General features: G+C 39.8%; 1 protein-coding gene across 6 annotated transcripts in view; it reads left to right on the top strand.

Moving 5' to 3' along the window:
• Window positions 1–23616, top strand: part of Chn1 (chimerin 1) — a 153924-nt gene that overhangs the window by 60669 nt on the left and 69639 nt on the right. For 4 of the 6 annotated variants that reach the window (XM_059260708.1, XM_059260707.1, XM_059260706.1 and 1 more), the window contains one exon: window positions 21809–22097. In XM_059260708.1, the coding sequence (XP_059116691.1) occupies window positions 21809–22097 (289 nt within the window). Of the gene's footprint in view, window positions 1–8420; window positions 8535–21808; window positions 22098–23616 lie in introns of those variants that run through there. The other 2 variants (XM_059260710.1, XM_059260711.1) reach the window with 2 other exon arrangements.

Here is a 23616-nt window from a genome sequence, read left to right as displayed (position 1 = left end):
TTACTCTGTAGACCAGACTGGCCTCAAGCTCAGAGATCCACCTGCCTCTGCCTCCCAAGTGCTGAGACTAAAGGTGTGTGCCACCACACCGGGAGTGTTTTTAATTCAAGGTCTGTGAGAACCTATAGTCTATCTTTGTTATTGAAAAATCACTACATGATTCTTGGAAACACTGAGTAAAGAAAGCTGTGGGGGAGGGTAGGAAAAGGAATTTATGAGGATGTATTTTGAGTAATTTATGCATTGAAATGTAACTAACAGTCTTCACATTTAAACTAGATGTATGGCAGGGGAATGTTAAGAATATGAAATAGAAGTTGTATTGAAATGTGTTATTGTTATTACCTCGTACTCCCACTGCAGCCGATAATTCTCCCAATTCCCCCAATTCATATCAGTTTGTTTTTAACATGGTGTACAATCTGTGGTAAGCAGCTTGCCTAGTTCATCGCCATCTGTGTTCATTGTGCATTTGTTGTGTTGGCCAAGGTCTCTCTAAAAAGGAGTAAATCTTAAACCTCAGGGTCCTCAGTAGATACATCAAGACCAGTGTGTCCCAAACCGAGCTCATTACTTGCCTTCCAAATATTCTATGTCTCCATTCCCCTTATTAGCTGGCAACACTGTTATCCAATCTGTTCTTACAGAAACCAAGAAGTTGTTTTTGTTTTTCTCTCAGGTTTTAGATCCTTGCAGCATTCATTTGCTCCTACCTTCCCTTAGAGCACACACTAAGTCTTAGAGCAAGTGTATAGTTCGCTGTTAAAATCAGTTTATTATTTTTAATATAAACTTCAAAAATTAACTTTGGTTTTGTAATTTTCCTTTAGTGCTCTGGATTCATATCTTTTCTAGTTCATATCTTTTCATAGATCTCCAAAGCCTTAGATATTGTACCATATTACCTAGTAATTAAGAGGAGTTTTCATTTGCCTATTTTATATAGCCAAGCCAGTCTTATCTCTTGGGTGTTTTTAAAAGTTTCCTTTTCAATTTTATGCAATTTCTTGGATTGGTAAATGTGTGAGGATCTCCTGAGGCCAGCTTTGTCTCCATAAATGATCGTCCTGAAATCTCTTATAGTTGTCAGGAGTAAAAGCTGGCTGGGAAGACTGAGGCAGAAGGATTACTCTGGTTCAGTAGTTCAAAGTCAGCCTGGCCAATAAAGTAGGGCCTAGTCTCAAAAAAGAAGAGAAAGAGGATGAATGATTAGTAAGATTGTGGAGGTGACAGGACCCAGGATTGAGAAAGCATGGCTCCCTTTCATTGACGTCTCCTGTACTCCCTTCACTGATGGTCTCTGTGTGCACTGTAGAGTATCAGGGTAGTGTTCAAATGCTTCCATGCTAGTAGTTGTCTGCAGTCAAAAAGAAGGGACATGCTTCAGTAAGTCCTAGTGTGCAGATGAGGACACTTACTGTGACCTGCCTCTTGTTCCAAGTGATTTGGAGGTTTCCTGGGAATTGATTTGACATTTGTATTAATTACAGCTTAAGGAAATAGACATGAAGTAATTTAATGTAGTTTAAGAAATTTAGCTGAAAACATGGTTTTCTTATGGTTTTCATAGTTTTAAGACATATTTTTTTTCTCAGTGCTATGAATCAAACCTAGGGCTTCATGCCGACCACTGAAATACCCTATCAGTTCAAGAATTGATTTATATATAAAATATATATATAATATATATATTATATATATTTTTTAATTTTATGTGCATTGGTGTTTTGCCTGCATGTATTCCAGATCTTGGAATTACAGATAGCTGCGAGCTTCCACATGGGTGCTGGGAACCAAACCCAGGTCCTCTAGAAGAGCAGTCAATGCTCTTAAACCACTGAACTTCTTGCCAGCCCCTTAGGAACTAATTTTTAAAACACATACTTCACTGGTCAGGGGAGATTCCTCCGTTGTCAAATACCTAGGTTAGTGTGGTTTGCACTGAATTCCAGGCCACCTGGTGCTAAGTATTGAGACCTTGCCTGACACACATGCACGCATGCACGCACGCACGCCCGCAGCTTGGTAACACTCTTATAACCCCAGCACTGGGAAGACAGAGACAGGTAGATCCCTGGGGCTCTCTGGGGCAATCAGCTGAGCCTGCTTGGTGAGATCCAGGCCAGGGAGAGATCCTGTCTCAAAGAAAGTTGGTGGCACCAAGGGAACAACTTCTAAGGTTGTCCTCTGGCACACAGAAAGACACAAAAATACACCATAAGCCTTTTATCTCTCTAGAAGAAAACTTGTCAGGTTCAGTTTGAACATTTCCTATTGGCAGTCCTTCAGTTCCCTGGTTCTGCACATGCTTTCCGGGTGTTCTACCAGTGAGCAGCTCCCTGCCCTACTCTGCTCTTTCTGGTCTGTTGTTCAACCTGCCTACTCTGTTTGCCATTCCCAGTACTGTACTACCTGGTTCTGAGATTTCCATCCACATCTTGACAATGGTGAAATGAAGAGGTATAGAAAAGTACGGAAAGCTAATAAGAGTAATCGTACCAAGTTTTCTCTTTGCTGTCACTATACCTGATAAAATCTCAACAGTTTATGGGTATATGTACAACTGCAACCTGTTTACCACTCTAGAGGCAGTGAAATCCGGGAGAATGGAGCCTAAAAAATGAAGCGGACTGAAGTCTCATGTAGTAGCCAACTTTACAGAGCATCAATTTATATCCTAAGGGTTAAGAAAGGTCCCTGAGTATATAATCACAAGAACAAGCTGTATGTGGCTAAAGCATGTTTTTCCTTAGAGGCATATAAACAAATAACAATATCTAGTTGTAATGAGGAATCTGAAGTGTATTCATTGTTATCTACTATACTTGGGAGGGCCGCAAAAGCACATTCCAAGAACAATTCCAGCCAGGCAGTGAGGGCACATGCGTGTAATTCCAGCATTCAGGAGGCAGAGGCAGGTGGGTCTCTGTGAGTTCAAGGCCAGCCTGGTCTACAAAGTGAGTTCCAGGACAGTCAGAGCTGTTACACAGAGAAACCCTGTCTCCAAAAACCACGCAACAGCAACAACAAAAGACCAATTCCGTGTTGTTGAAGAAACTGGGGTCATAAGACTCTTGTTTTCTTGGAGTTTTCTCACAAGCACTCAGAATTCTCCTCACACAACTCAAGTCTTGGACCATGTTCCAACAGCAACCCACTTAAACTTTTTTTTTTAAAAAAACTTGTCTTTTATCTGAAAAATTCTATTTTTATTAAAATTGGGTAAATGTGAGAAGCTGTTTGTAACTCAACAAATATATTACTAACATTTTATGCTAATAACTGTTTACTTTCTTAACCCAAGTAACTGAAATGTGCACACAGGTGAGATCACTGCTGAACATTATATTCTTGCTGTTGTTCCCCTAAGCCATTTAATTCTGTCCAAGAGTTTTCTTGGAAGTAGTAAAAACAAACAACGACAACAAAACCCTAAGAAACATATAACCATGTCACATATTCAACCTGACACAGGACTAACCCTGTGTATGCAGTCACTGGGTTCTGTTAATGTGGGTTTCCTTTTACACAATGAACGCCTTTTCTGTTAATGTGGGTCCCTTTTACACAATGAACTCCTTTTCAGCAGTAGCTTGAGCTTCTGAATTTAATTTTTCTTTAAAGAAAAATCTTAAGTATATGTTTACAATAGTCAGGGAATAAAGCCAAATGAATCATTTAAAGCAACAGCTACTTGAACAGGAACCTTAATGAATAGATTGAAAAACAAAAGGAAGATCAGAGAAATTAAGAAGTTAAGATTTTTAAAAGTCTATCACAAAATATTGACTCTCCCTGCTAGAACTTTGCAAGTGAAATGATATTGTACATTTAGAGTCTGACAGACTGGACTCTTGTTGTCTACCTAATATATATATAAAACCTTTGAGTCTTGAGTTTCTGGTTTAAACAAGTATAACAGGCCTGGTATTTTTCATTTTTCATAGAAGAGGTCATTTTAAAGTCTGTTATCCCTCTTTGCAGAATTTTGTTCTCTATCAGTTGAGATGCTTTTACCTATAAGTATCTGATACTCAAAATCAGCAAGCTCTACTGGCTTAAATGTGAAATGATTTAAGGAAATCCCATTAATGCTACAGATGTGTAATGATGGCTTAGATGTCGGTAGACTTGTGATGAAACAAAGGACTTGTGATCTTCTGTTGCTATTCATGGATAATCAGCTTCACTAAAAGGTCAGGTTTCACTTGGGATCAAAATGTAGCTGCCCCGGCAGAGTTACATGCATCCCTTTTTATCGCCAATGGGAGGATATCAGGAGCCTTGCCTGTATCATGCAGTGAGCAAGCTTCCCTTCAGGATGGTGAGGGCAGGCGAAGCCTTCCCACCCCTGGAGCATCTGCAGGGAAGTGCAGGTAGGCACCGAGTGCTTGTCTAACTAGTACCTGGTACTGTGTCCTGCAGCCAGCCTCTTCTGGAAGAGGACGGTTGTAGGGAGCTGAGGGAGCACACACATGTGTTTTTCTTGTCTTGTTTTAAATAGGAAGAGGCTGGGGGGGGGGGGGACAGCTGGTATACAGCTTGGTAGGCTGTAGCACTAAGGGAGTTTCTTTGTGAGGCGCTAAGGATTGACCCAGAGTATAATTCTCAAAACTTGGAGTCCTCAGAGCTGGGGGCATGGCCCCATCTGTAGTGGTGGACAAACATGGGGGGCCTGAGTTTGGGTCCTCTGAGCCCATGGACACTGGCCAGCCCGTATAGCTGAATTGACAGGCTCCATTCAGCGAGTGGAGAAAGAAGACATTTCAGGCAGTTCATAGTAGCCTGTGACTCCAGCTCCAGAGAGATATATATAATGACTCTGGCCTCCACGGACATCCACACACATGTGTGCACACCCACACACAGACATAGACATACAAATAATTTAAATTTTCTTAAAAGAAAAAGGTGGGAAAATGTGAAAATGAGCACTTGGGGAAGAAGGAAGTGGCCATGACACTAATGTATAAAACAGCATGGAATATTTGGTATGTGGAGGCTGATGTGGGGTTAGGGATACTGGAAATTTAGCAGTAAAAACCAGAATGCCTGATAGCTCACACTGAGAATTTATTTTACCTGTAAGAAATGGCAGCCCCTGAAGGTTTCTTACAGAAACCTTACACTTGTAGTTTAATCAAAGCAGTAAGAATGTTGAGTGATTGTGAGGCAGAGGCAGACAGATCTCTGTGCATTCAAGGCCAGCCTGGTCTACAGAGTGGGTTCCAAGACATTTAGGGCTACACAGTGATACTTGTCTTGTGAAAAACCAAAAAAAGAGAAAAGGAAAAGAAAAGAAAAGAAAGAATGTTGAGTGGAATGGGTGGCAGTAACTTACCAGAATTACTTTGGGTGTGGGAGTGTTGATGATGCAACCCAGGATGCATGCCAGGCAACATTTATCATGCCCCAAAGGATGTATATATGTATGTGTGGTTTTTGCCTTGCTGGAGATGAAGCCCAGGGTCTAGAAAATTAATTTAGTAAGCAGTTTTCCTTTGGTTATGGAGATCTTTAAAAGGATTTCTTAATAACTTATAGATTTGCTTTGAGAAGATATGTTAGCTCCAAATTTGGCAACTCCAGAAATATTTCTGTTAATCTGAGTCATTTTAGCTTCTCTAAATTAGGAGAAGAACACGATGTCATATGTGCAGGAGTCTTGATCATTCCTCAAACCTGGATTCAGACATTCCCGGGACAGTTCTGGACATGGGCCAGAAGATGCTCAGACCCACAGTACTTGTCATGTCCTTGTCACGTCCTTGTTTGTCATGTGCCAAGATAGTATTATTTGGAAAATTTTTAAATAACGGAAAACAAACCATTATTTATTTCAAACCAAAAAAGCACATTTGGACAGATTATATTTTCTTTTAAAATACATCACACTTTTTATTTGATAAATTCTGAAGCATATATAGCCTATGTTAATCTGAAAAATAAAATTATACGGAAAGTATGTGTAGCATCATACTACTTATGTAAAATTATGTATCTGTGGTGCATATGTAAGTAGAAAGTTGTCTAAAAGAATGATCACAAAAATGTTCAGGGTTTATCTGAGTATTGAACTTAAAAGGTGGTTTTTATTTTGTACCTTTTAAGTTCATTGATTTTGTTTTCACCATCTATGTGTGTGTCATTTTATAATCAGAAAAAATCAATGGGGCTGTTTTTCTTTTTAGAAAAAAAATGACATTAATTATAACCTTAAGCAAAAATGAAAGTCAGTATGTCCTAAATATACGAGGATTATAAACAAGCTTATCAACTTGCGTCGGTGGCTGATCAGAAGGAAGTTTGGTTGGCAGCAGGGGACAGGTCAAGGCAGTGTTTGAGAACATGCAGGGCCTGTGTAAGAGGAGCATTGTCCAGTGTGGCAGTGGTAACCACAGCATGGAGGTGGTGGGAGCTGCCGTGTGGCCTGCCTGTGAGGGTTGATGGGACTCTGTCACAGGGTCGTAGTAGAGTATACCTGGGGAGACACTTCACCTAGCAGTTTGGTTCAGCTTTTCTCTTGCCTCCATGCTGCCAAGCAATCCTCTGCTGTTGCTTCCCATGCAGTTGGTTCACAGGGAGAGAAAACTGTGAATAGACAGTCTGGCTGTTAAGATCCTTGGCATTAGTTACCATTCTCAGCTGGCAAATTAGTATTAAGGGCTTGGAGCAGGGGAGACAAAGGAGGAGAGAGCTACCGAGCCAGAGGTTTTCTGTTTGCTGAGGTCATCTGAAGGCCTCACTACTCCTGCCCCTTCACTTCTTCTCAGACCCTTGTTTTGATCAGCCACCAAACGATGACTTGCTCCCGTGTCAAGTGGATAGGAAACTAAAATGAGCCAGGAGCTTTTGTTGCTCTCACCAACCTCCCTTCCCAACCAAAAAGGTCTCAGCTTATCCTGGGTGTTCTGAAGCATCTCCCCTTGGCAGCCAGGCATGGCTCTGGGGACTAATCATTGCAAGATCTTTCTAACTCTCCAGGCATATGCATGTCCAGGGACATACTCAGTATACCAGTTCACCCATTCACAGTGTACAGTGGAATAATTATTAGACTCACAAAGTTGTACAGCCTGATTTCAACCATTTTAACTTGTCATGTCTTCCCAGCTTTCTCAGCCCTAGGCAACTAGTAATCTGCTTTTGTCTCCATAGATTTATGCATCCTGAACATTTCATATAAACAAAATCAAATAATATGTGACATTTAATAGTTGATTTATTTCCCCTAGCATGATGTTTTCATGGTTTATCTGTGTCATGGCATGTATCAGATTTTATTCTTTTTATTATTGACTATTATCAAAAAATATTCCAGCATATGAGAAAACTTTCTTTTTGTTCATTTACCAGTTAAAAGACATTTGTATTGTTCCCACTTTTTTGCTTCTGTGATTAATGTTGCTATAAATACAACATTCGTGAATAATGGTATATATAACTTTTATGAAGAAATCTGGGTTTGTATTTTGATATATTCTTAGGAATTAAATGATTGGGTCACATTATAACTTAAAGACAATTTAAGGGTCTTGGGCATATGCTTCAGTGATTAAAATGTGTGCTCAGCAGACAGGAGACTTTAGGTTCATTCCCTCACAACAGCAAAACAAAGCAAAAACAACAAACAAGTTCTGAAGGCCTGCCGACTTCTTTTCCAAGGTGACCATGCTATTACAGTTCTGCAGCACAGAAGGAGGAGGAGTCCAGCTTTTCCCTGTCCGTGCTCCGCTGTGTCTTTGAGTGTGGGGAGAGTGTGGGGAGTGGGATCTTGTCTAGTTTTGATTTGTATTGTACTCTGAAATGGCACTTCATTTTTCACATTTTTATTATTGTCACTGGTAGTCTGTCTTCAAATTTCACTTCTCTTAAACATGTATAAGCAATAGATTTAAAATGGAAGCTAGACAGAATTTTGTGAGCCATCTGCAGTGGGTGCTGAGAACTGAACTCCACTTCTCCAGAATGTGCTCCAGTCTGCTGAGCCATCTCCGCCAGCCCCCAGGTACACTTCAAAACCAACTGACAGAAACTGGGTTCAGTGATGATGATTCTCTTAAGTTGTTACTTTGCCAGGGAGAGCTAGAATCAGACCTGTGTATCTGCTTGGAAGTGAAGTAGGAAGTCTAAATTCTCTTTAAGCCCCAGAATATGTTGGTAACGTGATTCCTTTTTTTAAAAAACAAAACCCTACAAACTTGGCAAATCCAGACATTGTACCAACAAATGTAATCATTTTATAAATATAACTATTCTCCAAATACTGTTGTAGGCATTATAGTGAATATTTGATGTGATGTAACTCTTGGTGTTTCTCACTCTATTTTGTATTGTGGCAGCCATAGAAAGAATGCTCTTGGATGGCACCTTGGAGATAAATGCACAAGGCTGACATGGCCATATGTATAGCCTGACCCAAGGACTCCAATAAATCCATCTTGGCTTCCTTGAAGGCTGCATGGGTTTAATACCTTGTAGCTAGTCACCTCTGTTCATGACAACCAGTTGGAAAATTCAGTTTTATCTATAAAGTAAGTCCATACAGTACATCCTAGTGGTTTGGGTTTTTTTGTTTTGTTTTGTTTTGTTTCTTTTGCATTTAATAGATGAGAAAACTAAGTCCTAACTGTTGTAGAACAAAAAACTAAGAAACAGAAATACAGCTTTTTACAACAACAGCTTGACTAATACTGAACACATAATCTATATGTACAAGGGGATGTGGCACATGAGTAAACTTAGTTTATAAAAAAAAAATCGGGGCTTTTAAAAAATTAATATTTTAAAATTAGTGACACATTATCATCTTTATAAAGCAGAGAGACTATTGTTTAATGCTTTTAAAGATAGTAATTATACCAACTAAATCTCCAGGGCTAAAAATTTACTTCTCCCAGAAGAGAAAGCCAAATTAAGTGTGTTCAGAATTTAATGATTTAAACTAAAATTTCACTGTCAGATCACTTTATGATCATTTGTACAAGAATAATTTGGTGCTAGGTTTGTGTAAGTTTGTGGTAAGCTTGGGCTTAGCATGAGCAAGGACTTGGGTTTAAATACTAGCCTCAAGAATATGCATTGTAAATTTGATTAACTAGTCAAAGGAAAATAATGGTTCTATATTAAAATAAGAATATTTGCTTCCATGTCATCTATTATATCTTTATGGTATTGAAAGTGGCAGGTAGATGTGGGAAAGATTTTTCAACCAAGAGAAAAGCATCTATGACAGTAAATCAGGCACTTCTCTGATATATTTCTAGTTCACCTTGTAGAGACAGTGATATTCAGTTATTTGTCTGGTCTCCCAGAAGTTGGTCATGCCTATTTTATGTCCCGTATGTAAGCTGTGTTCTCATTGAGAATTGTTTGAGGCAGGTCCGTCTGCCAACAAAGATGATCTTCGTCTTTGCCTGAGTCTGCACTCTTGTCTACCTGGCTATGTAGTTGTGCAGCAAGCAGCTTGTGCCCAGCAAAGGCCATCGTTGCCTCGTTTACTTCATTTTTGCAGGTACTTGGTAGTTTACAAACATGTTCAGCCCCATTCTGTGAGCTTAGCTTTTGGTAAGCTGGTTGATGACTGGTGAGAGACTAGACAATAAGATGTAATTTATTGTGGCTTTAGCCTTAAGTGCTGATAAAATGTTATTAAGCAAGGAATTCCTATGATGTTAATTCATCTTCATATTTCTAAAGATTTAGTAGGAGGAATCCATTCTTATTGTGTTATGAAATAATAAAATAGACTGAAATAAAAATAATTGAATTTTGGAATATTAGTCTGAGTTTTCGAATTAATTGAATCAGAATTCCCAGAGAATCACAGTAGCTGTTTGTAAAGGGGATTTTAGATTTTACTGGTACTGAGCACTGGTTGGAGGCTTTTTTCATGTCTAGAAAAAGGATCCAAAGGAACTGGAGAAAGATTATGCTGCTAGTAGGCGTTGACATGGTGTGTACTATGTGTTCTTTTGATCTGATCGCTCACAATAGGTTCAGTTGGTTGCTATGGTTTCATTTCAGTTCCTACAAAGCTTCCTGTGCTATTTGGAATAAATGGAAAATAATGCTGTGCAGAATTATTTCTCAAGAATATTTTCAGCTTCTTTTACTTAAGATTACAAATTGTTATAAAGGAATTTTCTGGATATTAGAATAGGGGTGGCGCACATGACGATAGAATTTAGTAGTCCTGAAGTGTCACAGTTGATAGTGATAAAAGGCTAGCATAATTAACTTTAAAATATAAGCTGTGTTATTAGTGCTATAGCTTTTAAAATGTTTGTACAGGTTGCCACAAAGGCTTGTGGCAAATGTGTTTTAGAATTCAGCACGTGAACTGTGTGTGTGTCCTTGTCCTTGTCCATATATCTGAACTTAAAGTGGAGTTGCTCAGATTTCACAAACCTCTGAAGTTTTGCTGTAGAGAGGAGGAATTATCCCAGTAGCTACATGTTTAGTGTGTGAGTTAAGAATAAAAACTTCTCTCCTCTCACATCAAGAGATGTGGTTAGATACACCCAGGAAAGGGAGGATTTTAATTTGTCTTAATGATTGTCTTTTATTTTTCTTAATCTGTACCCAGGTTTTCTGAACTACTCTTATACAATCTATTTTTAATCTCTTAATAATTGAAATACAATTATGATTGTTAACTAATGTTCATTGCTGCATAGCAGAGCTCTGGAACTTTTCATCTATGCAACTGGAACTAGGTACCCATTGAACGACTGTTTTCTCCTCTCCTAGCCTCTGCTACCTACCACCTGATCTTTCCTCCGTTGTTTTAATATTTGTTGAAATTCTTTCTCGGGTGATTCATGAGTATCTGTTGTTTTGGGCTAAGACCCAGGTTTGTTCATTGATTGGGCTGTGCTTCTGTAGCTGTGTTTTTATGTATTTGGGTTTCTTGGCTTTTGTTCTTGTTTGGGGCGGGTCTGCTGTCTCCCCCACCTCCATGTGTATTTTCAGAACAGCTATTTCTCTCATTCTCTGTAGGCTGGTTGCATACGGAGAGCTTTATCAGTCAGCTTTTCTAGACATTCTGAGAGGCTCTGAAGTGTAGGGGGTTAGATTGGCTTTTTTTTTCAGGGTTTGTGAATATAATCTTTGAATTGGAGAAATTTTCCCTCCGCTGGTGTTTTATATGTCTTGTACCAGGTTCTGAGGTACATTGCAACCAGATGGCACACCCCATCCTTCATTCTCATCAGTTTCCGGTCATCTAGTACAGCTGACCTGTATAGCCATGGGTTCTGGACTAAAGTATCCTTCCTCTAGTATTGCATTGGTACTGTACACCTAGAGATGTTTTTCTTGTCATTATGCCCAGACAAGTACAGTATATGATGTTTGCAAAGTTCACATTTTATTAGATGTTTCAGTAGCTGGAGATATTTAAAGTATATGGAGGATATGATATGTTTTATGAGACTACTATGCCATTTTATTGAAGGGACCTGCAGCATTTGGTCTCCGTGGGGGTCCTAGAACATTATGCAGCTATATGCCAGTTCTGGGAACGAGTCGGCACACAAGTCCTTTGTACATCTCTGAGTAGCAGAATGTCACATATACACTTGCGGCACTTGCCCTTCTACTTGCTAAGGGAGAAGCCATGATTTTGAGCAACCTTGCCCACTCACATTGAGCTGCACTGGACTGGGTGGCACTGCAAGACGACCTCTTTTGCTGCATCAAGCTTGTCCTTGCTCTCTTTGGCTTCACTGGCCCCCCACACTTCCAAACAATGCTGGCTCCATTAGCATTCTGAGTCAGGCAAGAGAAAAACGAAACTCTCAGGAAGCTCTGGAAAAGCCCAAATGAATGCATTTTCCTTCTTCTCTTCCCACCCACCCAGAAGCCACAGGCATTGCTGAGCTGTGCCAGCGTGGAGCAGTGCTTGTTGCAGAGGAATTGAAAAGCTTTCTTTCCCTTTGACTGTAGCTCATCTGGCCTTGGCTTGGAGTATTAAAGCCTTTAAATGGCTTTCTGAAGACCCCAGATAGATGTTGATATATTGATAGAGTACCCTTAGCCCATTAAATATACGATTTCCTTCGACTTAACTCTCCTCCTGTGTGCCCTGTAATCCTTGACTCTAGTAGAACAGCTGGCTCCCTGTGAGTGTCTCCTGCTGTCTCTTGCTGTCGTCTGTGGTTCTCACAGTCTGTGTGTCTGTCCTGCCTCATTTGTTGTGGTTTTAGGTACTCGTGTTAGCCTTTGCCTCCGCTTCTGCTCTCATTGTGATCATTTGCAAACTCTACAGATTGGCCGTTCCTGCTAAGACTTCAGAATTTTTGCCAGAAATTCCCAAAGCTGTTTCCTGCTGGGATCTTAGTTTCCCTTACAAATCTCCTGACTCAAGTGCTGTGACTTTTTAGGAATGGTACCCAGTGTGCAAGGTTACATTTGGAAATCTAGGTGGTCAGTGACTCAGAACATGACTCTTAATCACACAGTCCTGAGTTCAAACCTTGATTCTTAAGTTCTCTGTATGACTTTGGACAGGTTACTTAATCTCCTTAATGCTTAGCTTCCTTTGTTATAAATGAGAATGTAATAGTAATACCTCGCAGAGTTAGAAAGATTATATGGTGCAATGTACATGTATCCTAGCATATCACTGAAAATTATTGTTATTATTGAAACAAACAGATATGTAAATTATAGTTTAAGCCCTCTGCCTTTCAGATATTAAGAATCAACAATTGAAAGTCATAGTTACAATAGAAATATCATGGATTCTTAAATATTTGCCTATATACATTGAAATCTTGGGGATGTCCCAATTCTAAACACAAAATTCTTTTATATTGTGTATACACTGTACACATGACCTGAAGATAATTTTATACAGTATTTTTAGTGCTCTTTTACCTTGTCGGTGTCATGTGAGGTCACATGTAGTATTTTCCACTGTCACATCATGCTAGTACTCAGAAAATGAAGTTTTTGACTGTTCAGATTACTGATTTCAAATTGGAGATGCTGAATGTAGACTCCACTAGAGACAGAAACGCGAAGTTGCAAATGCAAGTACAGCTTATTGCCATCACACCTGGAAGTCCCGGTCTGGGCACACTTGAAATTTCATGAGTACAATACCTGTCAGTTTAAAGTGAATCTTTTTTTTTTTTTTTTTTTTTTTTTTGGTTTTTCGAGACAGGGTTTCTCTGTGTAGCTTTGTGCGTTTCCTGGAACTCACTTGGTAGCCCAGGCTGGCCTCGAACTCACAGAGATCTTTATGTTAAACCCTTGGGCATCCAAAGACGAATGTATATTTCTATGGTTTCATTAATTCATTGTTGTTTTTATTTTGTTTTCTGTATGTGTATGTGAACTTGCATGTGGCTGTCAGAGGACAGCTGTCAGAGGTGTGCTCTCCTTCGGCCTTGTTGAACGAAGCATGGTCTGTTGTATTGCTCCTGCCACTCTGTGTACTCTAAGCTAGCTGGCCCGAGAGCTTCTAGGGAGTCTCCTCTTGCTGCCTCCCATGTCTCTGTAGGAGTGCTGAGATAACAGATAGGAACTCCCGTATTTGGCTTGTTATGTGGATTCTAGGGATTGAATTCAGGTTGCTAGGTTTATGTGCAAGCACTTTTCCCGTCTGAGCCATCCTGCTGGCCCCTGATTATGTCTATGTAAAGTGAAAAGTGTAACGGCAGCAAACAGTGAAGTGGTTCAGCAGGGTAGAGAACAGTCAGAGAAGCTGGGCAAGAGCATGCAGAAATTTTGGGAGCTGTTTGGGATGTTTCTGCATCTTACCTATAATGAAAACTCATTGATAAATATGGGATGCTGTATGTAAGTAATGCATTAATAATAGGCATTTAGTGAGGAAAATGTTTTGTTTTGGTTTTTTTTTTTTTGGTTATTCGAGACAGGGTTTCTCTGTGTAACTTTGCGCCTTTCCTGGAACTCACTTGGCAGTCCAGGCTGGCCTCGAACTCACAGAGATCCGCCTGGCTCTGCCTCCCGACTGCTGGGATTAAAGGTGTGCGCCACCACCGCCCGGCTTTAGTGAGGAAAATGTAACAATCTGTTGACCATTAGTAGATGTTTGGGACTGAACTTAAAGGTATATAACAAAGCAAATCAAGTTCCAGAACAAGGCCTAAAAACCGGAAGTAAATGAGAAATGGCTATTGTTGGCTAAATAAAACAAAGAATCCATTTGTTCCTGCAAAGGAATACCCAGTAAGTCCTAGTAGAGTCTACTTAATATAGTCTTAAAACATTAAAACAATTTTTGTTTTTTTTTCTACATTTTAGTATATTTAAAAATAGCAGGTTATTGGTTCCATTGTAGTCAGAGAGGCACCATCCAGCAACTGATGGAAACAGATGCAGAGGCCCACAGCCAAACATTGGGTGGAGTCCAGGGATCCTGCAGAGGAGGAGGAGGAGGAAGGAGTATAGGAGCCAGAAAGGTCAAGAACACCATGGAAAGATTCACACAATCAACTAACCTGGGCTAGTAGGCTGAACTGACGACCAGGAAGCCTGCATGGGGCTGACCTAGACACTCTGCATATATGTTATGGTTGTGTAGCTTGGTCCTCTTGTAGGACTCCTAACAGTGGGAGCAGGGGCTGTCCTGACTCTTTTACTGGCTCTTGGGATTCTATTCTTCATACTGGGTCACCTTGCCCAGCCTTAATACATGGGGAGGTGCTTAGTCTTACTGCAACTTGATATGCCATGTTTTGTTGATACTCATGGGAGACCAACCCTTTCCTGGATGGAGACAGAAAAGGAGGGAATTGGGGAATAGAAATGGGAGGAGAGGATGTGGGGAGGCTGTGGCAGGGATGTAAAATAAATAGATGAATAAAAAAATAACAGGTTATGAGAAAAACACAACTGATAACCTATAAAGAGGATTTTGGAAGTGTAAGATCCAAGAACTAAGTGTTCAGTAGCTTGGGTACAGAGGAGAAAGGCAGCTGTCTTAGTTAATTTTTTTGGGGCTGTGAAAAAATACCCGACAAGAGCAGCTGAAGGGAGAAAAGGCCCATCATGACAGGGAAGTCAAGGCAGCAGGAGCTTGAAGCAGGCATTCACAGTGTATCCACAACCAGGTATGGAGATGGAGATGGAGGCACACTGCTGCTCAGCTCCCCTTCTTCACTACCCAGTCTGGGATCCCACAGGGAATGTCACCACCCATAATGGATGGCTCTTCCCCTCCCCCGCAATGAACACAGTCAAGATAATCCCCCCAGGCATGCTCAGAGGTCCATCCTTAGGTGATTCCTAGATCTTGTCAAGTTGATAGCACTCACCATCACAGCAAACCAATGCTTTACAGTAGCCTCTGGGAAGTTTCTGTTTTCACTCACCACAATAATCCATTATGAACCTGGATCATCAAGAAAAATCTTAAATTGTAGACCATAGGTAATACTTAGAGTATATAATTTATACAGGAATTATTTCACAATAGCACTGCACTGTATAAAGGAATTAGAATCTGAGAGACTGTAAATATGTAGGCTTGCTTATGTTTGTGCACGCATACTTACATAAGGGTATAAAAGAACTCTCCAAAGACATTCATGTGGATAACTCTGCTTTTTTTTTTTTTTTTTTTTTTGGTTTTTTCGAGACAGGGTTTCTCTGTGTAGCTTTGCGCCTTTCCTGGATCTCGCTCTGTAGCCCAGGCTGGCCTTGAACTCACAGAGATCCGCCTGCCTCTGCCTCCCGAGTGCTGGGATTAAAGGCATGCGCCACCACCGCCCGGCAACTCTGCTTTCTTAAATCTGTGTTGTAGAGTGAATTTTTTATTCTGTAATGCAAATTCATTTTAAACCATTAGTGGAACTGATCATCAGTTCTTAAATAAGTGAAATCTGTTATTAATTCTATAGACTCAGTAAGCATTTCTGGGCATATTGTGGTTTCTAAAAGGTTTATATCTGGATATAATGTTTTTTTGTAAATAAAATATATAAATACATATAGTTCTGAGCAAAATATTAAGTATCGGTTCTCTGCATAAGTGATAAGTAAAAAATGATAACAAAATTCTCCTTGACTCCCTAGAGTAGAAAGAGCATCTTTGAACTTCCAGTTGTCAATATAGGAAGAAACTTCCTGTCATATTTCTCACATTGAGATCATTGGGGATCTGTAATGACAGTGTGGCATGGTACTAATAAGCCTATAGGAATCTCATTGTATTTTGCTAGTTCTATGTAACACCAATGAGTTTTTTAAAATAAATGTAATTGTTATATGTTGCCATCCAATTCAGGAGAAAGTATTAATGGAACCGTTTAGAAATTCTTTGTAATAGAGTATATTAGTTACACCCAATAGTAGATTTCATTATGACCGATTCGTACATGGATACAGTGAAATAGGGTGATTTTTCAGCCCCGTTTCATTCTCTCATCTCCCTGTGTCACACTGAAACCCCTCTTCCCTACAAATTCCCCTATTAGTTTCCCACTCCTTCTGTTTTGAAATAGGGTCTTATTCTAAACCCAGGCTGGATTAGTGCTGTGATTACCGTTTGCCACCATATCAGGCCCATTCAGTCATTTGCTTGGACATCATAAGGGCCAGGTATTGTGTTAGCGCCTGGTGCTTTAAAGTAAGCAGAACCGACATCCACACTCTCTGCCTGGCAGCCTGCTTAAGTGTTTGACCTTTTCTTTAGAAGCAGTAGTGTGCCATTAACTCTCAGGAAGGAGAGAGGATATGGGAGAACTGTACAAACCCATGGAATTTACCATCCCAGCTTTGTTTTTCTATTTTACTGGGAATTTATGTGGTTTTACTTTTTGAAGATTGTTGATATATGTGTTTTTATGTGAAGTTAGGGGAAGTACTTAAATGTAAAAATAGCCTATGGTGAGCCGGGCAGTGGTGGCACACACGTTTGATCCCAGCACTCTGGAGACAGAGGTAGGCGGATCCATGTGAGTTTGAGGCCATCCTGGTCTACAGAGTGAGTTCCAGGATAGCCAAGGCTATACACAGAGAAACCCTGTCTTGAAACTCTGCCCCGCCCAAAAAAAAATAGCCTAGAGTGGCTGGAAGTAGTGGCCATGCCTTTGATCTCAGCACTCAGGAGACAGAGACAGGTGGATCTCTATGAGTTCATGGCCAGCCTGGTCTACATAGCTAGTTCCTGGATAGCCAGAGCTATATAGTAGAAAGATCCCATCTCAAAAAATTATATATCTATACCTACATGTAGATATATTGGCCTATGGTGACATTAGTCATATATATATATGTTTATTTATAAACTATAATATAAAAATTACATGTTTATTTATAGAATAGCCTACATTATATATGAATTATAATGCAATATTTCTAGGTATTATATTCCTTTAAGATGGGTATATAACTGTATATCTAGCTCCTAGGACTGGCCTTCAGTGCCCTGGGGTATATATGTGTGCTGGTGTTCAGCCTTACCAAATAAATCTCTGTTAAACAGTGCCGCAGACACTGGCACTGTAGCAGCTCTGCATCCTTGCTGTGCCTAGTGATGTCAGACATTACATTGCCAGTTTGAGGGCTTCATTTACAGTTACTGCTCTATTTTTCAGTGCCTTATTACGTTTACCCACACACTGTGGGCCTGTTTTTGCAAATTATGTGCATTTCTGTCTTTCTTTTGTGATTATTTTCTTGGATTATCTCTTTGATTTCTACCTTGACTCTTTGTGTCTTCTTTGTGGCATTCTGATTTTTCTTTTTTTTTTTTTTCTTTTTTTTTTTTTTTGGCTAACTTCTATTTAAGGATGGAAATAAGAGAGATCCTATAGTTTAGCATATAGATACTTTAAGAATAATATTTTTTGCCTGTGAATGATTTGTTTCCTCCAACTTGACCTGATTCTGTCTGTTTATCTTGGTCCTTTGTGAAGGTTTTTCTTAGATACCTGGTGGTTGCTGGCTGATTACCATATTTAAGTGTATTTGGCAGTTAGGCTCAGATGTAGTTCTGAGCGCTCGGGGGAGCCTGACAGTTACAGGATGCTGCTCTGTATTGTAGAGTTAATGAGATTCCCCAGAGAAGTCTTCAGGTCTCTTATCAGGAGAGGAGCTTCCTAAGGACCAGTAAAGTGGTGCTCTCAGTTCCTTGTGTTCAGGATGGCACCTCTACTTTCTGCCTGTGCTCCGCCAATCTGTCTCTTCCTCTCTAGTGAGCAGAACTTAGGTCTACCAGGGGCAGGGTGAGGAGTGCAGTGGGTACTTAGCTGAGTCTTGTGTAGGTTGTCACCTAATCCACCTTCTAGAGCTGTCTGGTGCCATCTTTGGAAATTTAGTTAGGCATATAGGAGGAGAATATAGTCCTAAATTTACACACTTTAGTAATGTCCCGCATTTTATTATCAAAATTATGTAGCAAGATAGGCAAAAGTCATAGCCTAATGTTTTAAAGGGGGTGTTTAGATCATAAAGTGTCTCATTACTTACTCCTGTTCCCACCTGTCTACCGAAGGCTTGTTTATGACTGTGCGTGCTTCTGAGATGTTTCTAGTGTTCCACCATTGAGTTGGATACTTTGGTAAATAATACAAATTGTGTTTATGATGTAAACATTTTCGTGTGTTTGTTGCTAGAAACTCCTCGATGCCTCAGTATTAGTGGACATAGTCATAGTTATGCTTTATTTCCTATTTGTAAACAGGAGACATCTCTTTGCTTCTAGTCCTTTGAACAGACACTTCAAAATAACTTTGGCCTCAAATCAAAGTTAATTTTTGGTTTTACAATAAGCAACATTTTATACATATTTTCATCATTTTATGTATCTAGACTGAATTTTTTTAGGAATATGATTCACCCACAAGGAAACAAAAGCTGGAAAAGAGTGTTATGTTCATATTTTTAAAGCTAAATGGTAGAGTTGCAAATTTTGAAATACATCTGAATGCAACTGGGCACAGTATTATATAGTTCTTTAAAGAGGAAAAGCTAGCTGGAGAGGATAGTCTTTGTAGGAAATGGTAATTCCATACCACAATGACAGCGCAGAGCAGATTGTCCTCAGTCTTTCCTGCTTGTTAACTCCAGCACCACTTTGGAGAACATGAATTTCATCCTCTTCAGCTCTGTCTCGGTAGAGCTGGGACTGCTCCAGTCCAGGCATGTTCACTAAGCCTTGGGCAGGCAGAGGCAGATGATTATTTCAGAAAGCAGGAGAAGTGAATTGTCCTGAAGAAATGGAGAGATAGCAGTCACAAATGACTGAGCTGGTAATGGTGCTTCTACCAAGCCTGATGTTCGGAGTTCAGTCTCTAACTCAAATGGTAAAAGGAAAGAACCATTTCCTAGAAATTGTTCTTTGACCTCTGTGTGCTTGGGCATGTATTCGTTCACACACATAAATAGATTAAAAAAAAAAAAAGATTTTAAACAGTCTTAACTTGAGGTTTTTGAAATTCAGCATTTCATATCTTTCTTTGGTCTGTTTCTATGATTATCATTTCCCATTGTGGTTGCTATGTGAACAGGACATCATGAACTTCCTAGTGTTGAAAATGTCTGAGTATTTTCTTGAGTATTTGTTGAATAAAGGAATACCAGCATACCAGCAGAACACTGTTACAAGGAGGGGTCCCCCTCATCCTCAATCTGATGTCTTCCTCTTTTGCTTTTTTTGTTACAGCCATTCCCCTCCATTCTCCAGGATATTCTGCTTGACCTCTACTTCTGATCCCACAGATCCCACAGCAGAGCACAAAACAACAAAGTAATAGAGCGGTCTCTGATAGCCCGCACTGTTAGCCTGTTCCCTATGTCACTCCCTAAGTAAAGAGGGTTGGTTTGGCAGACGAGGAAAACCTGCCATTCTGTTAGTAAATGTCGTTTTTCTAAAGAAAATGCTAATCAAATTTCCAATATGGACATTTGCTTCCATGTCCTTTGAGACTAAGTTTAATCAAGTACATTATGACCATGTGCTCCTTCAGTAATCTCATAGCTCCCTCAAGGCTGACAAGCTGATAAGGAGCTGGAATCATGGAGGGGACCTTTTGAAGTTAAAGAGTAAAGCAGAAGTCCAAACCTAGACTTCTCTCTTCCAGCCAAACCATGCCTAACCCATTGGGGACCAGTTCCACTACCTGCCTTCCCTCACCCTCGGCTCCCTGTACTGCTCAGCCTTCAGAAGACACTTGTGTGCCCGGTGACACACACAACTGCCCAGACTGTCCTTATTCTGATGGCCATAACCACCGTGGAAAGGAGCTTAGACAGCTTTTAATCTCTGTCTCTGTCTCTGTCTCTCTCTCTCTTTGTGTGTGTGTGTGTGTGTGTGTTTAAATACATATTAGAAAAGGGAAGTCATAGAAGTATATTAGACTGAAAAACTTTAATTTTGGCATAGACATTTTATCTTTCTAGCTTTTGAGACATATAGAATTACAGAATGAAAATTTGCTTGGGAGAAATGTTTAAGTTTAGAAGGAAGTTTAGTTACATGGCTCATGTACTTGAGTAGAACTAAAAACTTGATTGTTTTTGAAGGAACAAAAGGTGGGTAGTTAGATGTTAAAGGTCAACACTGACATTAGGTTGGGTTCTGGATTAAGTATTATTAAAGTCTAAATTGCAAAAAACCAACAACATTCTAGACCGATTATTTAAAAGTGTCTAATTCCTAGCAAGATGTGGTACTGCTCGCCTTTAATCCCAGCATTCAGGAAGTAGAGACAGGCAGATCTCTGTGAGTTCAAGGCCAGCGGGGTCTACATAGTGAGTTCAAGGCCAGCCACACCTATACAGTGAGACCATGTCACAAAATAAAATAAAATGTCTGGCTCCTACACATTTGAAATACTGTCTGTGCCAGAATTTTGTTGCATACTGAGTTTGCAGCTTCGTGTGGAGCAAAAAATACTTCAGTTTTAAAATTCATTTCTGATGTGTGTGCGCGTTTAGAACCAGATGAAGAAGATCCTTTCTGATTTGCTTAGTTTTATTGGTGTTGATTCTGAGACTGGCAGCTCTTCCCACTCTGGCGTTGGCTTCTGTTGAGTTGCCTGTACCTCCTGGCAAGGACACTGGTGTCAGTTGTGCCAACTGGAGCCAGTTCTGAGGTTTCCTGCAGGAAGCAAAATACTGAATTTACTGTGATGGGAACCCACCCGTCTCCAGCTTCTAAAGCGTGTCATCCAAACAGACAACAGATTTCTGTAGTCTGATGGTATGTGACTTCCATGTACTGTATTTTACAAGCATTTCTTGCCTGTGCCTAACCAGCAGATGAGTTTAAAGGGAAGAACAAGTCTTTGACCTCTGGCCAGAAATGCCCAAGTGTGTTTCTGTGTGTTCTGCTGCTTGGCTCAGTTCTGGAGGCAGCATAAGTGTCATGACTGCTGGCATCCCACTGGATGAGCAGTCAAGAGGACTTCCCTGTTGAAAGACATTGAATACTAACCTTGAAGCACATTGAATATTTGCATTATTCAACTTGAAGAAATTTTGTATATTATAGTTGACCAATTGCACATTGAATGTGCCTTCTTAGGTTATAAAATTTATTTTCCCTGCTTTATTATAAGAGTAACGAATTGGCTTAAGTAAGTAAAAATGCTTTCTAGGATCACCATGCTAAAAACCCTAGTTATTTCAAGTCCGTTGTTTGGGTTTAGCAGTTGAATTTTGGGTATTCTAAGTGACTAATAGACATTAGTCACAGCTGATCTAAACAGTAATATACAAGCAAAAGCAATGGATTTCAGCTTGGGGGTGTTTTTTATTTGTTTCTTCTTTAGAAAGAATTTACTTGTTCTCTTTTCCTAAAAGCATCTTTCCCATTTCATTGAGGCAGATTTGGAAGTCAAACCAGAAACTTCAGGCTGTACTACGATGGAAAGCACTTTGTTGGGGAGAAACGCTTTGAGTCCATCCACGATCTGGTGACTGATGGCTTGATTACTCTCTATATTGAAACCAAGGCAGCAGAATACATTGCCAAGATGACGATAAATCCAATTTATGAGCACATAGGATACACAACCTTAAACAGAGAGCCAGCATACAAACAGCACATGGCAGTCCTGAAAGAAACACATGATGAGAAAGAGGCTGCAGGCCAGGATGGGGTGTCAGAGAAAAGGGTAAGCTATCATGAACCACACTGTCTTTGTCTGGGGGGTCCTCGGCAGAGCACCACTCTGCCTGGAAGTCTCTGGTTCTCACAGCGCTTTCAGAAGGAAGTACGATGTTCTTAGTGTCTGGGTCTGTGGGGATGAGCTTTGCATATCTCTTACTTGTTTGATTAAAATATGCCAGGTATAGATTTGCTCCTGAATGTGTCCCTTTAAAACAATTCATCTTCAGCTTTAAAAATATGTTGAAAAATGGTCCAGTAACAAAAAGTTAAGGGGCTTTGGTCAGAAGCACAGCTTGTGACTAGGAAAGACGGCTACCATCATATAAGGAACTGAGGGGTCACATCGGAACTTTTTGTTTTCTTTAGAGGTAGTTTATAAATAGTTCTGTTTTTAACAATGTTCTTTATTTTAATATACATGATTTAATTCTGTCTGTTGATAACTATTATACTGTTATGAGAATCAGCCAGCCTTGAGTGGGAGGATTTATCCCTTAGTATTTAGAAGGATTTACTTTCTTTAATTGTAAAATACAGTTTAAACTTTCAGCTGTCATGTTTTAGTCATGATGTAGTTCAGAATAGCATGAAAAGTCTTAGTCCTCTGGTGTTGAGATTGTCTACCCTTGTTGCCATCTCCCTCACCCTTTATTGCAGAGAGAATGTCCTGTTGTTGCACGTTACGTGGGTCTGCGTTAAACGATCATTCTCTGTCTAGGTTGCAGCATGTTACTTCATTTGGTGTCTGCAGGAGTCTCTGGGGGCTAAGGGTGTGCAGAGGGGTAGAGGGGTTTAGAGCCCAGCTTCTGTGAGCTAGTCACTCTGTGTCTTGCCTTATTTGTAAATTTGTGACAAGAGCCAAGTCGTAGGGTTGTGGGATAGAGTGTGTAAACACTCCAGCAGTGCTTGGCTGGTAATAAACTTGCAGTGTGGTCTCTGTCTGTGACCTCAGCATAAAGCAGCATAAGATTAGTTTGCTGTGGATGGGTAGGAGATGGGAATTTAGTGCTCATTGGCCAGCCCTAATTTTGGTTTCTGACAGATCTTAGCTCAATTGGTGTTCAGTAACTACAGAGAAACCAACATTTTAAAGAAACCAACATTTTAAATCATTGGCCCTTGAAATTTTGCTTTAAATATGGTCTTTCTTATATTTATATTTGCTAAGAGATGCAAATCTTGTTTGGAAGTTGCCAAAGTTTAAAATCATAAATGTGTGCTATATTGAATAGTGTTCTTTTCTGTCTCATTCCCATTTTTTTTCACTTTTTATTTTCTACCTGTGATATTTCCAGGAACAACTGCACTTTCTATATCTAATAATGGCATTATAGCAGTTTACGTAGATGTGAATTTACATTCTTGAAATAACTTGTCTTTGAAAGTTTATCAGCCTAATGGTGATCTTAGCTAATGTATATATTACTTTTCAATCCTAGGGAGGTGAAATAATGACACTTAATGTATTTTATTTAGCATTAGAATCTTTATTTAACTTGATAGGGCCTATCTTGTCCCTAGTA

Source organism: Peromyscus eremicus, chromosome 4 (genome assembly GCF_949786415.1).
Source record: "Peromyscus eremicus chromosome 4, PerEre_H2_v1, whole genome shotgun sequence".
Lineage (NCBI taxonomy): Eukaryota > Metazoa > Chordata > Mammalia > Rodentia > Cricetidae > Peromyscus > Peromyscus eremicus.
Note: the sequence above shows the minus strand (reverse complement) of the source record. Positions and strands in the feature narration are given on the sequence as shown.